Source organism: Rhinoraja longicauda, chromosome 10 (assembly GCF_053455715.1).
Source record: "Rhinoraja longicauda isolate Sanriku21f chromosome 10, sRhiLon1.1, whole genome shotgun sequence".
NCBI lineage: Eukaryota > Metazoa > Chordata > Chondrichthyes > Rajiformes > Arhynchobatidae > Rhinoraja > Rhinoraja longicauda.
This window is the reverse complement of record NC_135962.1, coordinates 11726474-11744519: the sequence shown is the minus strand read 5'-3', so window position 1 is coordinate 11744519 and position 18046 is coordinate 11726474. Positions and strand designations below refer to the sequence as shown.

The window sequence follows — 18046 nt, the reverse complement described above, 5'->3', positions numbered from 1 at the left end:
TGTAATCAATCTGAAGCCAATCTTAATTGGATCAATCTTAAATCTGAAGATTTCTACCATTGTGCTAAAGCTCAGTAATAACAGCATATTAATAGACAAGGCCAATCGATGTAGTTGCGGAAATGTACATGTCAATTAATAAATTGCATCAGTCTGCAAAAAGCATCCAAAATAACATCTCACCAGTGTCCAATTCCAGCAATCAATATATGTCACCAATTTATAATGCCTATCCTTGGTTCCATCATCAACCTGCACTCATCATCACTAGAGCAGTTCTCAACACCACACATAGCCCATCTATGAATGTGCAACACCCATTGACACATTTTCTAAATCTTAGAACTTATCAACTATGAGAATTGCTACATTTAATAAAAACTTTGAGAAAACGAATACATTTTAACTTTTACTGGATTAACATTTTGTAAATGGACACTTGAAATCCTCAAACAAATATCTAAGTAACATCCCAATCAGTCTAAATTTTCCTTCACAGGCCTTGAGCAGTAGTCAGCTTTCACAAAACGTTGCAAATGTAAGCTCCACTCCCAAGGTATTTGAACCACATCAACTTCCTTGTATGCAGAGTAACCTGGGCAAAATCCAAATGTTAGATCCAAAAGCAATAGATGGAAGCCTCCACTCAGCTGAGATTAGATATCACTATTGTTACAGCCAAGTGAACAAATACCATGCATTTCAGTGCAGCAGCCTTGCCTCCAAATCAAGCCTTCGTGCACAGCTTGAGCACATTATCCAAGCTGCCACTTGGCACAACACTGGGTGAATCCTATACCGCCAGAGGTGTGAACAGAAGGTAAAGCACACGAAGAATGTTGTAGAACTAGACATCTGGAAGTACAGGTGCAAAGTTCCTTAAAAGTGGCAAATCAGGTGGACAGTGTGGTGAAGGCAGCATTTGGCATGGCTTGTCTTCATTGGGAAGGATATTGAGAACAAAGGTCGGGCATCATGATGCAGCTGTACATCCCAACAAGGGTCATTGGTGAGACCACACTTAGAGTACTGTGTGCAGTTCTGGTCGCCTAGTTGCAGGAAAAATTTCATTGAGTTAGAAAGGGTGGAGAAGAGATTCACCAGGGGGGTTACCTGGACTTGAGTTATAGGGAGAGGTTGGATACACTAGGACTTTTTTTCTAAGGAGCACGAGGCTAAGGGGTGTACAGGAACACGAGGTGCATGGTTAAAGAGAACGCTCACAGCCTTGTTCCCAGAGAAGAGGGGTCTAAAATTAGAGGGCAATGGTTTAAGGTGATTAAGCAGAGATTTATGAGAGAACTCTGGCAATTCTTTCACTCAGAGGCTGGTCCATATCTGGAATGAGCTGCTAGAGGAAGCTATAGAAGTGGATAACATTATGGCATTTAAAAGACATTTGGACAGATATAATAATGGTAATGGTTTAGAGGACTATGAGCCTATACAGAAAAAAAAATGGGACTAGCCCAATATGCCAACCTGGTCAGCATTGAGAAGGTGGGCCAAAGGGCCTGTTTCCATACTGTACAGATCTATGACTATCTTTCAGACAAACGTTATTAAACAGCAATATTCGTCTATTCCTATGACAATGTTTCAGGAAGCCTTTTCTCTGCCGTTCTGCCTAAAAACAAATTATCTTGTTGTAATCTCATTCCTGTTTTTGGAACCTTGCTGTGTGCAAATTAGTTGCTCTTTCCTGAAATTATAATAGTGATTGGGGTGCTGGTGCTATGTTTAAATTACAAATCAAGATATGGGTGAACAATGTGGACATCCAAGTTCAAATACTACCAAGACAGCAGTAGAGAAAGGTAGTTGAAGTTGTTGAAGATCAAACATCCGAGCCCCGGGTCATAGTTGCGAGGGTTCATGAAGGACAGTATCCCACACCCAACCATCTTCAGTCCTTCATCAACGAGCTCTCTTCCATCACAAATGATCAAGTGAGCAAGCTGCTGATGACTGCACAATGCTCGATTCCATTCACAACTCCTCAGCAAATGAAGCTCTCCACACCTGCATGCAACAAGACCTGGGCAACACTCAGGCAGAGACTGACCAGTGGCAAATAACTCTCACACCACTAATGCCAGTCAATGACAATCTCCAACAAGAGATAGCCTAAGCACCTACTCTTGACAATAAACAACCATCAAGACCCCCCCCACAATCAATATCCGGAGGTCGGCAACTCCAATGGACGAGCTGCATGAATACAGTGACATCAGAATCAGGTCAGAGATTGGGCATGCTGTAGTGAGACACTCACTGTTTGCCACCTCAAAGCCTTCCCATCATCTACAAGACACAAGAGGCTTAAAGGCGGCACAGTGGCGCGGCGGTAAAGTTGCTGCCTTACAATTCCAGAGACCCGGGTTCAATCCTGATCAAGGGTGCTGTCTATACCTTGTCCCTGTGACCGTGCGAGTTTCCTCTGGGTGCTCGGTTTTCTCCCTCACTCCAAAGAAGTACACGTCTGTAGGTTAATTGGCTTTGGTAAGAATTGTAAATTGTTCCTGGTGTGTAGGGTAGTGCTAGTGTACGGAAGTGAAGGCTGGTCAGCGTGGACTCGTGGACCGGAGGACTTGTTTCCATGCTGTATCTCTAAAGTCTAAAGTCAAGAGAACGATGGATTGCTCTCCAAGATGAGTGCAGCTCCAGCGACACTTAATTTCAACAACAGTGTAGAATAAAGCAGCCTGCTTGACAGGTAAGTCACCCAATACACAAAACATTCATTCCCTCCACTACCAGCACCACCCACAGAATAAAGTTACTCACCTTCACTAGTGTGATAGCACCACTCAAATTTACCATTTCTACCAAACAGGAATGGCAGGCAGACGGGAGCATCAGAACCATCTAAAGATCCTCCCCACATCCCAAGTCAAACACCATCCTGACTTGGAAATACATCACTGTTCCTTCATCACTGTTAGATCCAAATCCTGGAACTCGCTACCCAACAGCACTGTAAGGAGTACCTTCACCAGAAGGACTGCAGCAGTTCAAGAATACAGCTCACCTAAACCTCCTCAAGGGTAATTAGGGATAGGCAATAAATGCTGGCTTTGCCCCCAAAAAATCCAGAATCTCCAAAATGAATAAAAAGTATTCAAAAATATTCCATTGGCTGGAACAACCTCCGTCAGCGATCACGGTCGTTAAAAAGTAACTAACTCTGCACTAATTTCACTCCTGCATGAGACACTGAGAAACGTTACCATACAAATCACCCAGGATTATTTTTAAAAATCACTGTTTAAAGTTGTTCACATTTGTTAAGGCATCTCGCAAATGCAACTTACACTTACTATCTTTCAATTCTCAGAGGCAGGATCTACACACATTTGAAAAGGCAAGGATTGATTAGGGATAGTCAGCATGGCTTTATGCATGTGAAGTCATGGTTCACAAATTTGGCTGTGTCTTTTGTTAAAGAGGTGACAAAGAAGATTAATAAGGTCGATGCAGGAGACGTTGTCATCGCAGATTATAGCATGGCCTTTGACAAGGTACAGCATGGCAGGTTGGTCTGGAAGGCTGATCATGAGACTCAGGGTGAGCTGGCCAACTAGGCACAAAATACAAACCATGAGATTAGGGGGTGGTGGTAGAGTCTTATTTCTCACAATGGAGGCCTGTAGTAAGTGGTGTGCCACAAAAATCAGTGCTGGATCCACTGTTGTTCATTATTTATATTAACGATTTTGATGTGAATGTAGATGGAAACTTTAGTAAGTTTGCAGATGACTCGTAAATCGGTGGTATGGTGGACAGTGAAGAAAGTTACCTAAGATTACAATGGGATCTTGATCAACTGAGCCAATGGCAGGTGGAATTTAATAAAGATAAATGCGAGGTGTTCCATTTTGGTAAGACAAACCAAGGCAGAACTTACACAGTAAATGATAGGGTGCTGGGGAGTGTTGTAGAATAGAAGGTCCTCAGGATGCAGAAACATAGTTCCATGAAAGTGACAACAAAGGAATGAAGAAGGCACTCTTGCCTGCAATGATCAGTGTACTGAGTGCAGTAGGGACATTATGCAACAGCTATAAACTGTAAGATGTTGTTCCGGTCACATTTGAAATATTGTGTACAGTTCTGGTTTCACTACTGTAGGAAGGATGTAATTAGACTGGATTTTTTAGATTTAGAGATACAGCGCAGAAACAGGCCCTTCGGCCCACCGGGTCCGCGCTACCCAGTGATCCCCGTACATTAACACTATCCTACACCCACTGGGGACAATTTTTACATTTGCCCAGCCAATTAACCTACAAACCTTTACGTCTTTGGAGTGTGGGAGGAAACCGAAGATCTCGGAGAAAACCCACGCAGGTCACGGGGAGAACGTACAAACTCCGTATAGTACAGCACTACACTACACTACGGAAAGGGCACAAAAAAGATTTACAAGGATGTTACCAGGTCTGGTAGATTTGAATTATAAAGAGAGGCTGGATAGACTGAGTCTTTTCTCTCCTTGTGCATAGGTGGCTGAGGGTGACCTTGTAGAAGGATTTATAAAATAATGAGGGGTACAGATAAGATGAATAACCTATTTCCATGGGTTCAAGGAGTCCAGATCTAGAGACCCTAAGTTTAAAATGACAGGGGAAAGATTTATAAGGGACCCTGGAGGGCAACTTTATCCACACAGAGGGTGGTGTGTATATGGACCAAGCTGCAAATTGAGGAAGGATATTCTTGCTATGGAGGGTGTGCAGCGTAGGTTCACTAGGTTAATTCCCGGAATGGCGGGACTGTCGTATGTTGAAAGGCTGGAGCGATTGGGCTTCTATACACTGGAATTTAGAAGGATGAGGGGGGATCTTATTGAAACATATAAGATAATTAGGGGATTGGACACATTAGAGGCAGGAAACATGTTCCCAATGTTGGGGGAGTCCAGAACAAGGGGCCACAGTTAAAGAATAAGGGGTAGGTCATTTAGAACGGAGATGAGGAAGAACTTTTTCAGTCAGAGAGTGGTGAAGGTGTGGAATTCTCTGCCTCAGAAGGCAGTGGAGGCCAGTTCGTTGGATGCTTTCAAGAGAGAGCTGGATATAGCTCTTAAGGATAGCGGAGTGAGGGGGTATGGGGAGAAGGCAGGAACGGGGTACTGATTGAGAGTGATCAGCCATGATCGCATTGAATGGCGGTGCTGGCTCGAAGGGCTGAATGGCCTCCTCCTGCACCTATTGTCTATTGTCTATTGTCTATTGAAGCCAAGTTTGTACATTCCCCCTGTGACTGCTTGGGTTTTCTCGGAGTGCTCCAGTTTCCTCCCACACTCCAAAGACGCACAAGTTTGTCGGTTAATTAGTTAGTTAAGTAGTAACATTGTCTCTAATATGTAGGATAGTGCTAGTGTATGGGGTGATCGCTAGTGGGCACGGACTCAGTGGGCCGAAAGGCCTGTTTCCGCACTGTATCTCCAAACTAAACTAAATTTGCTACCTGTTCTCAGGGGGAAAAGCAGAAGCCGGAGGAAGAAAAACTAATAAAGAAAGCTAGACACTGGTTGCTGAATGCAGACAGCAGTGGCACCATCCCTCACCTAACCGGGCCACGAGATTATTGCATTCTTCCTCAATCTCTTCTTTAGACATAGCCTGCAGACTGGCTAAATTCTCTTCGTGAATCCTCTGAGCTTCTTGAGGGTCACTTTCTAAACCCAGCTTGCCTCCTGAAGTCGGTTTTCCAACATCTGTACCTGTGTGCCAATAAAGCAAATTAAAATTTAAGACATTAAAGGTGTGGAATTTAGCAAACAAATCTGAAATGGTGCAATAACAGACAGCAGACTTCATTCTGTTAGTCAGTTGGACCATGGATGATTTGTTTTGTGATATGAAGGATTACTCATGAGGTAACCTGCCCCTGACTTCATTAAAATTGAAAACCAAAAGAAACTGCAGATGCTGGCAATCTGAAATAAAAACAATAAAATAAAAATATGGGAAACTCTCAGCAGTTCAAACAGTATCTGGGTGGAGAAAAATAGAACTAAAGTTCCATATTGAAACTTTTCTAAATTTCATTTCTGTCCAAGGAGCTGCAATATGAAACATTGACTCTGTTTCTCTTTCCACAAATGCTGCCTGGCCTAGTAGCTTCTAGTAGCTTCTGTTTTTATTCCCATTGCTATTTATATTGGTGGCCCAACATTAACCAGGGACATTATTCCTGCTCTTCCCTCCTGTTGGTGAAGTTTAAGACACGCCTTAAAAGTCATATGGATGTCCAGACAATGGAAAGATGTCCTAGACTTGCATAGACCAGGCTACCATGCAGTTCCGGGAAACAACAGGAACCACCCGCACTATCCTGTTAATCTAGCAACACATCATGCGCAAAGAATAGGAATAAACGGGTCCTTTTCAGAATGGCAGGCAGTGACTAGTGGGGTACCGCAAGGCTCAGTGCTGGGACCCCAGCTATTTACAATATATATTAATGATTTGGACGAGGGAATTGAATGCAACATCTCCAAGTTTGCGGATGACACGAAGCTGGGGGGCAGTGTTAGCTGTGAGGAGGATGCTAGGAGGCTGCAACGTGATTTGGATGGCAGGTGAGTGGGCAAATTCATGGCAGATGCAGTATAATGTGGATAAATGTGAGGTTATCCACTTTGGTGGCAAGAACAGGAAAGCAGACTATTATCTGAATGGTGGCCGATTAGGAGAAGGGGAGATGCAACGAGACCTGGGTGGTACACCAGTCATTGAAAGTAGGCATGCAGGTGCAGCAGGCAGTGAAGAAAGCGAATGGTATGTTGGCATTCATAGCGAGGGGATTTGAGTATAGGAGCAGGGAGGTTCTGCTGCAGTTGTACAGGGCATTGGTGAGACCACACCTGGAGTATTGCGTACAGTTTTGGTCTCCTAATCTGAGGAAATACATTCTTGCCATAGAGGGAGTACAGAGAAGGTTCACCAGATTGATTCCTGGGATGGCAGGACTTTCATATGAAGAAAGACTGGATAGACTCGGCTTGTACTCGCTGGAATTTAGAAGATTGAGGGGGGATCTTATAGAAACTTACAAAATTCTTAAGGGGTTGGACAGGCTAGATGCAGGAAGATTGTTCCCGATGTTGGGGAAGTCCAGAACAAGGGGTCACAGTTTAAGGATAAGGGGGAAGTCTTTTAGGACCGAGATGAGAAAGGTTTTTTTCACACACAGAGTGGTGAATCTGTGGAATTCTCTGCCACAGAAGGTAGTTGAGGCCAGTTCATTGGTTATATTTAAGAGGGAGTTAGATGTGGCCCTTGTGGCTAAAGGGATCAGGGGGTATGGAGAGAAGGCAGGTACGGGATACTGAGTTGGATGATCAGCCATGATCATATTGAATGGCGGTGCAGGCTCGAAGGGCCGAATGGCCGACTCCTGCACTTATTTTCTATGTTTCTATGTCTATGATGGAAAAATGTTTAGCAAACCTTTGCTGCAAACTCTCCTATTTATTCACCTGGTGAGTGTTTCTTTTCCGACGTTTCTGCTGGCTGAGACTGAGCTGACCTTTGCGTCCCTGTGCACATAATCAATGGGCTGATTCCACGTTCAGAAGACGCCACCTGACATGATTCGGCTGCTTCGGCTGCTCTTTGTGCCTCAAGTTTCTGGGCAAAGATACTTTTCTTTCCTGAAATGGGCGTCAACGGCTACAAGAAAAGAAAAATGCACATTGCACGATTGAAAGGCATGCAAAATGAAACGAGTTATCTTGGATCATCCAAATACATCATCCAGATAGACCAAAAATAGTCATTGCAAAAAGATTTTTATGATAATAATAATAATAATAATAATAATACATTTCATTTGTATAGCGCTTTTCTGGAAACTCAAAGACACTTGAGTCTTGTGGTTGCTTCTCCTTTTCTCTACCATGGAGTCCATTCCATATAATGTTCACCCCTGTAGATTAGTGTAATGGTGTCACTGAATTTGGTCCTGACATACGCTGAGAGTTCTGTTCTGAAGAGAACAGAACATTTCCCATTTCTGATTCATAAGGACTACCAAAGTAAAGGCACCAGATGTTAGGGCATGGATCATCGGGTAATATTTCACTGGTGTCCAGGTAAACAGTGGAGTGTTCCGAACCACCTTCCACATCCCCCACAGACTCATCGGAACCACTGCCATGATTCAAGAAGATCATGGAAGATAAACACGCATCACTATCAGAGCCTGAGTGTGCATCTTGGAGTACACTGGATGACAGAGTGCTGTGAATGGCATCGTGCTGGGCATTGCAGAACAAAGCCTTTAAGTCAGCCCCAGTAAAGTATTCAGTCATGCTTGCAATTTGCTGGAAGTCAACATCATCTGCTGAAGGTAAAGCCTGGCTCAATGCCTTCAGAATCTCATAGCGTGCCACCTGATCAGGAGGCGGGCAGTACACAGATTTGTCGAGACGACCTGACCTTAGCAAAGCAGGATCAATCAAGTCTGGACGACTTGTGGCAGCCAAAACATAAACTCCTTGTAGACCTTCTACCCCATCCCGTTGCGTGAGCAGTTGATTAACAACCCTGTCAGTTATCCCAGTGTTGTCATGTCCATGGCGAGGTGCAAAGGAATCAAACTCATCAAAGAACAGAATGCAAGGTTTAGCTGCTCCGGAGAAAAACATCACATCAGTAAACATTTATTTCAGGGACATCGTCTAGCCATCAACAGCCATCAGTGGCATGACTGGTAGAGCCGCTGCCTTACAGCTCCAGCAATCTGGGTTCAATCCTGACCTCCAGTGCTGTCCATGTGGTGTTTGCACATTCTTGTGACCACATAGATTTTCTCCAGCTGATTTGGTTTCCTCCCACAACCCAAAGATGTGTGGGTTGATAGGTTAATTGACCACTGTAAATTCTTTAGGCATAGAAACATAGAAACATAGAAAATAGGTGCAGGAGTAGACCATTCGGCCCTTCGAGCCTGCACCGCCATTCATAATAATCATGGCTGATCATCCAACTCAGTATCCCGTACCTGCCTTCTCTCCATACCCCCTGATCCCTTTAGCCACAAGGGCCACATCTAACTCCCTCTTAAATATAGCCAATGAACTGGCCTCAACTACCTTCTGTGGCAGAGAATTCCACAGACTCACCACTCTCTGTGTGAAAAAAACTTTCTCATCTCGGTCCTAAAAGACTTCCCCCTTATCCTTAAACTGTGACCCCTTGTTCTGGACTTCCCCAACATCGGGAACAATCTTCCAGCATCTAGCCTGTCCAACCCCTTAAGGATTTTGTAAGTTTCTATAAGATGCCTCCTCAATCTTCTAAATTCCATCCAAGTGTTGGAATTTAGGAAGAGTTGATGGGAATGTGGGGACAATAACAGGATTCATATGAAAATGGATGGTCAGCATGGACTTGTGGGCTGAAGGGCTTGTTTCTGTGTAGCATCTCTCTATGACTCTATAACTAAACTTTTTGTGTTGCATATCCGAAAAGGAACAACTGCTGATTTCACTGGAGGCGCACGTGTAGTGTGGAAAGCAAATTGCACTATAGCCTAGGCTCGATTACAGAATAGATTCAGAATGTCCCAAGCCACTTTTCTGTGACTGAAGCATCTTTTTACGGCCTACATTCACCGTTCTTGTGTTAAACAATTGTCGCCAAATTGTGCCCCGCTTCATCCATCTATACTGCCCTCCTAAACAATGTTATTGTGTTGCGTGAGGGTTAACTCTTAATCAGGCTAGGAGAAAAAAGCAATCAAATCATATAGCACAGAAACAGGCCCTTCAGTCCACTACACCTCTGTAGACCATTGTACCTCTCTGTTTGCATCAATAATAATTCCATTTGAACTTTTACAATCATCGAGGAATTAGGGTCCATTGCCATTAAAACGTCCACAGCTCTAATAGTATAGTTCTCTCTTCAGTAATACAGTGAGATTTTATCCAGATCGTCTCCGCAACCACCTGGACTGGGATAAAAACAGAAAATGCCCGGAAACGCTTAACAATCCAGACAACACCTTCGGAAAGATAAACAGGGTCTGGGATCCTTCCGTACAACTGTCTGGATGGGACTTGAATACCGAACCTTCTGATTCTGAAACAAGAGCTCTATCCACTGTGCCATCGATGTCACAGGTACAAAGTATCAGGTAAGATAAGTATACTTTCTGCCTAAATCTTTAAAGGACAGTTAGTTAATGTGGATAGACACAAAAAGCTGGAGTAACTCAGCGGGACAGGCAGCATCTCTGGAGAGAAGGAAAGGGTGACGTTTCAGATCGAGACCCTTCTTCAGATATGTCTGATTTGGGGTAGGTAGTGGAGATTATAGTGTCATTCTGGGGTGATTTTAAGATTGTGGACTCATACATACTAGAACTGAACTGCGACTGCCCAAACTCACGTCATTTTACAGACTAGGCTGCATCAGAGATCTGGCCTCAGAATTAAAAGGCTAATTGCAACACCAAATCTTGCCATCGTCAGAATCCGTTGCTTTATTCGGTTTCTGCGAAATCACATCTAATTACACAAAAAAGACAACACAGAAACCAGCCCTTTCAGCCTAACGTGGCTCAGCCAATATTTACCTTCCCAGAGCTTGCAGGGAGTGTGCAGGAGAATGCAATGCTCGTGTGCTCAAAGAGGAACACCTACCCGGACGGTGGGAGGGATACAAAGTATAAATAGAGGAAAGAGGACAGGCAAGGTCGAAGGCCCTGTCATGCATGGTGGAGGTTAATCTGCTCATGTTGTGCAAAACCTGTCTTTTTACCTTCTCCCTTTCTACCAGAGGAGTTCCAAACACCCCTTCCAGGTGAAACAACAACCTACTTGGACTGTTTTTAGCTTCGTCAACTCGATTTACCACGATCAACGCAGTTCTTCACAATTGACGCATATTGAATGGAAATTAGGTGGCAAGTTTGTGAGACATTTCTGTCCACAACTGTAACTATCTGATACTTCCTCTAATTCCACTCGGATTTTTTTCTTCTGCTTATTATGCTATTTAAATTAAGAACATCATATGTTCAAAAAAAAGCACCATATCTTTTTAAGTGGGTAATGCCTTTTTTTACTTAATATCATTCAATAATTGGAAACAATACTTCCATCTTTTTTCCCCAGACAGTTGTTGATAAATGATTCAATTATTTTCCTATCTGTAGCTTCCTTAGACTCATCATTTACTTCATGTCCATTTCTCATTTCATTTGTCTTGCTCCATCATCTCATGTCATTTAATTTTACCTGCCTTCCGCCCTGACAACGACCTTGTCCTTATGAAAGGTTACCAACCTGAAACTTTCCCTTGGATTCACTTTCCATGTCTACTGTGTGATGTCGTGTATTTTGAGCATTTAGTGTTCTTATTCACACTTTCTCATTTCTTCCCACCCCTTTCTTTGCTTTTGGACCATCTTAAAATACATTAAATACATGAAATACCTAATTTTTCCCAAGCTCTGCTGAAAATCTATCGACTCTCATTATTAATTATACACCTCTCTGTACAGATGCTGCCAGACCAGCTGAATACTTCTGGAATTTTTTGAGTTTTTTTTCCTCTCTTTGGTTCTTGTGCCAGTTTGTGATTTATCTGTATAACTTCAGAGTTCCTCTTATCTGCAAAGCAAAACCAGGAAATTTACAATAGCTTACCTCGCTCTGTATCTCCGACCTGTGAAAGACCTTCGGGAAGGCAAGCCCTGTCGATATCGGAGGGTTTATAGGACTCGCTGACGTATCTCTCTCCTGAAGGACAATAACATAAAATAAATTGCTGAAACATTAATTTAGAGTTATAGAGTGATACATCGTGGAAACAGCCCTTCGGCCCAACTTGCCCACACCAGCCAATATGTCCCAGCTACATTAGTCCCACCTGCCTGCATTAGGTCCATATCCCTCGAAACCTGGAGGGTCTGAAGAAGGGTCTCGACCCGAAACGTCACCCATTCCTTCTCTCCAGAGATGCTGTCTGTCCCGCTGAGCTACTCCAGCATTTTGCATCTATCTTCGATTTAAACCGGTGTCTGCAGTTCTTTCCTACATATTCCCTCCAAATCTGTCCCATATCCCTCTAAACCAGTCCCATCCATGTACCTGCTTAATTGTTCCTTAAATATTGCAATAGTCCCTGCCTCAACTACCTCCTCTGGCAGCGTGTTCCAATCACCCACCACCCTTTCTGTGAAAAAGCTACGCCTCAGATTCCTAACCTCTAACCTTTCATATTTTCTTGCAGTAACAATAGATGCCTCTCCAATCAACAGGCAGAAATATGTTGAACAAGGGACCAGCAACATGAAACCATGCGTGGTTGGTCCGATAGGTGTGACAATGACTTAGCAACAAGGTGAGCCCTGTGCAACCGAAGGTCCCGGCGAGCCGCGGTCATACCTCAAAGGCAGGACTGGCTCGCCCCACATGGAACCAGGAGAGTGAAGACGCCGAGCCTGGGGCCTACTTGCCCCCGAGGACCATGAGCCAAAGAGGGTGGAGGGAGTCAGCGACAGCAGTAGATGCTGGACGAAGGACCAGTGTCTTACCTTCTGTGCCCTCAAATTCTGCTGTTGGAGGTGCCTCCACGGCACAAAGGCTGAAGGTAGCCGGGGAAGGAGTGGGACGCTGGCTTGCAAAGGAAGCGACGGCTGCCTGCATGCAGCTGCAGTGGGGACTTTGAAATGGCGCCAAACCTGGCGACTCTTACATATAGACTCAGTGGACGGTGTCAATGCATTCTGTACATAACCTGGGATTGTACTGATATATGGCAATAAGAATTCACTATTCCTTGGTAGGCGTGATCATAAAGAACCATTGAACCATTGATCCAAAGCCATCCAAAACCATTAGATGTACTGTGAGATACAAGCATTGCAGCAGAAGATAAGCACATTAAACTCTGATCATCTGGCATGATCAGAGCTTTGATGATGCCAGACTGACAGATTTTCCTGATTATTGAGTGCTATTTCACCAAATGCTCCAACACACATTTATTTCACTTTTTGCAGATGTTACCTAGCATTATAATAAATTCCCAGTGGACCACACAAGTTTAAGGAGGCCACAGGAACGGAACTGATGGGCGGGAAGGATGCACAGGGATGGGAGTCCAGGTGCGTGGAAATGGAGGTGGCAACCAGTGCCCCAATGTCAGGGCAAGGAGTGCAACAAACATCATCTGGTCAGTCAGATACTGAACCATACGGATAGTGGATTACTGTCCAACTATTGGACTTAGTGGATCAGAGTTTTACTGTATAAAGTCCAGAAACTTACAATAATCTTGGAAAGGACAGCTGTGATGTGTGTGTCCTGTAGATCCATCTGCTCCTCCCCATCATCCTCTTGGAATCTGACTCTTTCTGCTTCAACCTTGGACTTCTTGGGCGGGACTAGCATTAATGGTGGAGGAAGGCTAGGGAGACCTAGAACATAACAGATAAATTAGCCTTTTTAAACAGCAAAATCCCGCAATGACACTGTTACAATCATCATTTCATCTCTTTGAAGAAGGGTCTCGACCCAAAACGTCACCATTCCTTCTCTCCAGAGATGCTGCCTGTCCAGCTGAGTTACTCCAGCATTGTGTGCCTCTTTTCTTAACGTTGGGTGAGGGTCAACTTATGGCATTGGCACCAGAAACATGTTTTTTCTTCATTGAATAATGCAATGAGATAAAGAATATTCAACCAAGCTTCAGTTGGATGCTTTATCCAAGCTAAGGTATTATGTATTATGCCTGCGTTTAGTCTCGCCGATGTAGAGAAGTTGACACCTGGAACAGCGATACAGTAGATGAGCTTGGAGGAGGTGCAAGTGAACCTCTGCCTCACCTGGAAAGACAGTTTGGGTCCTTGGATGGAGTCGAGGGGGGAGGTAAAGGGACAGGTGTTGCATCTCCTGCAGTTGCAAGGGGACGTACCTGGGGAGCGGGTGGTTTGGGTGGGAAGGGACAAGTTGACCAGGGAGTTTCAGAGGGAACAGTCTCTGCGGAAAGCAGAAAGGGGTGGAGATGGGAAGATGTGGCCAGTAGTGGGATCCCGTTGGAGGTGGCGAAAATGTCGGAGGATTATATGCTGTATGCAACGGATGATGGGGTGGGAAGTGAGGACAAGGGGGACTCTGTCCTTGTTACGAACAGGGGGAGGGGAAGCAAAAGCGGAGCTGCGGGATTTCGATATCAACCAAGCACAGGCTCAGCGGTCGTTTCGCTGAACACCTCCGCTCAGTCCGTCTGAACCTACCTGATCTCCCGGTGGCTCAGCACTTCAACTCCGCCTCCCATTCCCAATCTGACCTTTCTGTCCTGGGCCTCCTCCATTGTCAGAGTGAGGCCCAGCGCAAATTGGAGGAACAGCCCCTCATATTTTGCTTGGTTAGTTTACACCCCAGCGGTATCAACATTGACTTATCTAACTTCAGATAGCCCTTGCTTTCTCTCTCTCTCTCCATCCCCTCCCCCTTCCCAGTTCTCCCACAAGTCTTACTGTCCGACTACATTCTATCTTTGTCCCGCCCCCTCCCCTGACATCAGTATGAAGAAGGGTCTTGACCCGAAACGTCAGCCATTCCTTCTCTCCAGAAATTCTGCCTGACCCGCTGAATTACTCTAGCATTTTGTGTCAACCTCCTATTTTCTGTGAGCTTCATGTGAACAAGGAACTTCACTGACCCTGGTGTATATAACGTTGAACTAATCTGAATCAAAGATAGCAGGAAGTTGAAATGTTCTACCTTTGACATTTATGGGTAGTCAGACAGAGGTTCCGGAACTGAAATAGCTAAAATTAGGTAAGATTATCCAGGATGTGGAACAATTTATTTTGCAATTTGTTAAGATATGATTGGATAGCAGAACAGACTTCAGGTGAATTGGCTTGGTCTTATTGTTCATTTCCAAAGATTACATCAATTAGTTAACTAAAACCAATCAACAATATCCTCATACCATATAGAGCCCAGTAAGAGGGGCACAAAGTTCCTCTTTACACTGTGCCCCACTCACAAGACCTAGCACTCTTACAGTAACATCTGATGGCAAAGAGTAATCCAAACCTTCCAAAGTAACCACATCTCTTAAATCTTCGCCTGCCTGACTTCCACCAGCACTTTTGAGTTCCACTTTCCTCTTGTCTGCCTTCTTTATGACTTTGGCAGCTGGAGATATTCCCGTGGCTAGGAACTTTTTCTGGAACAATAGGAGGTCATCCTCCGATTCTCCAGGTTTCGGTCTTCCCAACATTTTCCTTGGCGTCCTGTAAATGACAAAGCATCTGTCAACATTGCTGTGATTCCACGTTTATCCAAGATCATGGAATCTGTCATAGTTGTTTAATTTCTCTCCACTGCACTTTCTCCCCATACTGTTGTGAATTTCTCCTCCCAAGTATTATAAGGGAGTAAAACATCCCCCCCTCCCCCCCCATAATGATAGGTAAGAATCACACAGCGCAAGGGGCCAAATACCCAACAATGACTCTGTCTTCATTCACTATTACTGTTGCACATATACTGTGTAAGCCCGGGTCTTATAATGAACAACAAAGTAACAATAGATAGACACAAAAAGCTGGAGTAACTCAGCAGGACAGGCAGCATCTCTGGAGAGAAGGAACGTCCGGGTGACGGTTTGGCTCAAGACCCTTCTTCAGACTGGTTAGGGATAAGGGGAACGAGAGATATAGACAGTGATGTGGAGAGATAAAGAACAATGAATGAAAGATATGCAAAAAAGTAATGATGATAAAGGATACAGGGCATGGTACGCTGTTTGTCGGGTGAAAATGAGAAGCTGGTGTGACTTGGGTGGGGGAGGGATAGAGAAGTGAGAGAAATCAATATTCATACCACTGGGCTGTGAGCTGCCCAAGTGAAATATGAGATGCTCGTCCTCCAATTTGCATTTTGCCATACTCTGTCAATGGAGAAGACCGAGGACAGAAAGGAGAATTAAAGTGTCCAGCAACCGGGAGATCAGGTTGGTTCAGGCGGGCTGAGAGAAGGTGTTCTGCGAAACGATCGCCCAGTCTGCGTTTGGTCTCGCCGATGTATAAGAGTCCACATCTTGAATAATGGATATAGTAGATGAGGTTGGAGGAGGTGCAAGTGAACCTCTGCCTAATCTGAAAGGACTGTCGGGGTCCCTGGACAGAATCGAGGGAAGAGATATAGCGGCAGGTGTTGCATCTTCTGCGGTTGCAGGGGAAGGTACCTGGGGAGGGGGTGGTTTGGGTGGGAAGGGATGAGTTAACCAGGGAGTTGCGAAGGGAACGGTCTCTGCGGAAGGCGGAAAGGGGTGGAGATGGGAAAATGTGGCAACTGGTGGGATTGCATCTTCTACAGTTGCAAGGGAAGGTACAAAGTAGCAATGCCTGCCATTGACCTCGAAAAAAGGTGCCCACAAAGATCTAGTGACGCAATCTCCGACATTTCTAACATCAATTGCTGATAAGCATCAGTTCAATAGAATTGATTAGAGTCCAGCAATAAGGATATGATTAAGTTAGCCAAGTTGCCAATAACATTGAAGTTGCCAATAACATTACTAACATCGATAGTAAACCAAGGAAAAAATGCCATATGGAGATTTTTTAATATTTCATGACGTGTACATTAAAGACCAGATCAAAAACATAACAGATACTAAAGTATCATGCAAAACATTAAAATCTTTAAAAAATCCACTGCATTTTTGACACTTTACTGGGCAGTAGCTCTGGTTTAATAAACCATTCAAAACTTGCACATCCCTCATGAAATAAAGATTAACATTTTCCTGGTAGATTGCTATGAGAACAGCTTATACGAAGTTTGCAATGGTTCACGATTTCTGGATATGTTGTTGGAGAAGGCTGCAAAACAGCATAGCCTTTGGAAGAGCAAAGAATCACTGACAACAACCAAGTTCTGATGCTTCCTGCAAACGTACATACTCCAGACACTGCTGTCAATTCCACAATGGTGTGTTTAGCCATGGTTAGTACCTTAACAATAGGGTCAGTGTCACGTAATATTGAGTCTGCTTCCATCACTCCTTCACACATAGTCAAGAGAGTAAAAAACAACTCTTCTCTTGTTCCTTTGCCAATACCATAAATCTATGGTTAACAATGGAACAACTTATGGATCACTGTCTCCCCATTAATTCCATTACAATCCCTCACAATTTTCAACACTATTAAATTAACCTTTAAAGCACACTGCTGAAAGAAAATCAACCTTGTGTTCTCATGTCACTCTGGTGATGTCTGCCAGTTCTGGTACAAATCTAGTAACTTTCCTCCTCACATCAAGGCCCGAATAAGAAATGGGCAGCCACGGTGGCGCAGCGGTAGAGTTGCTGCCTTACAGCGAATGCAGCGCAGGAGACCCGGGTTCGATCCTGACTACCGGTGCCGTCTGTACGGAGTTTGTACGTTCTCCCCGTGACCTGCGTGGGTTTTCTCTGAGATCTTCAGTTTCCTCCCACACTCCAAAGACGTACAGGTTTGTAGGTTAATTGGCTTGATAAATGTAAAAATTGTCCCTAGTGGGTGCGGGATAGTGCTGATCCGCGATAACAAGGATCGCTGGTCGGCGCGGACCCGGTGGGCCAAAGGGCCTGTTTCCACGCTGTATCTCTAAACTGTCGCTGGTCGCCGCGGATCTTTCACCACCCGGTGGGGGCTTCAATGTCGGGAGCCCTGACCAACTCCAACAGCCTGACCACGGGAGAAGACGGCAGGGGAAGAGAAAAGACATTCTGGCCTTCCAACACAGTGAGGAGGTGACTGGAGGAGACTCACTGTGATGGATGTTTCTTTTGTTTGGTGTTAGTTTATGATTGTATGTGTTATTGTATTTTTATTGATTATTCTTATTGGTCTTATTGTTGAACTGCGGGTAATGTTTCATTTCACTACACATTTTTTTATGTGTATGTGACAAATAAACGACTATTGACTATTGATTGACTAAATTAGTTCAAGTTCAAGTTCAAGAACAGTTTATTTGTCCCAGTGGGGCAATTTACAAAGGCACGTAGAGTAC

General features: G+C 44.2%; 1 protein-coding gene across 4 annotated transcripts in view; it reads right to left on the bottom strand.

Annotated features, from left to right (window-relative positions):
• rpap1 (RNA polymerase II associated protein 1) overlaps positions 1 to 18046 on the bottom strand; it is a 111604-nt gene that overhangs the window by 80711 nt on the left and 12847 nt on the right. For all 4 annotated transcript variants that reach the window (XM_078407103.1, XM_078407106.1, XM_078407105.1 and 1 more), the window contains exons 2-6: positions 15074 to 15273; positions 13295 to 13443; positions 11669 to 11761; positions 7490 to 7682; positions 5573 to 5728 (exon numbers count right to left, since the gene is read on the bottom strand). In XM_078407103.1, coding sequence (XP_078263229.1) covers positions 5573 to 5728; positions 7490 to 7682; positions 11669 to 11761; positions 13295 to 13443; positions 15074 to 15260 — 778 coding nt within the window. In that variant the 5' untranslated portion in view covers positions 15261 to 15273. The remainder of the gene's footprint in view (positions 1 to 5572; positions 5729 to 7489; positions 7683 to 11668; positions 11762 to 13294; positions 13444 to 15073; positions 15274 to 18046) is intronic.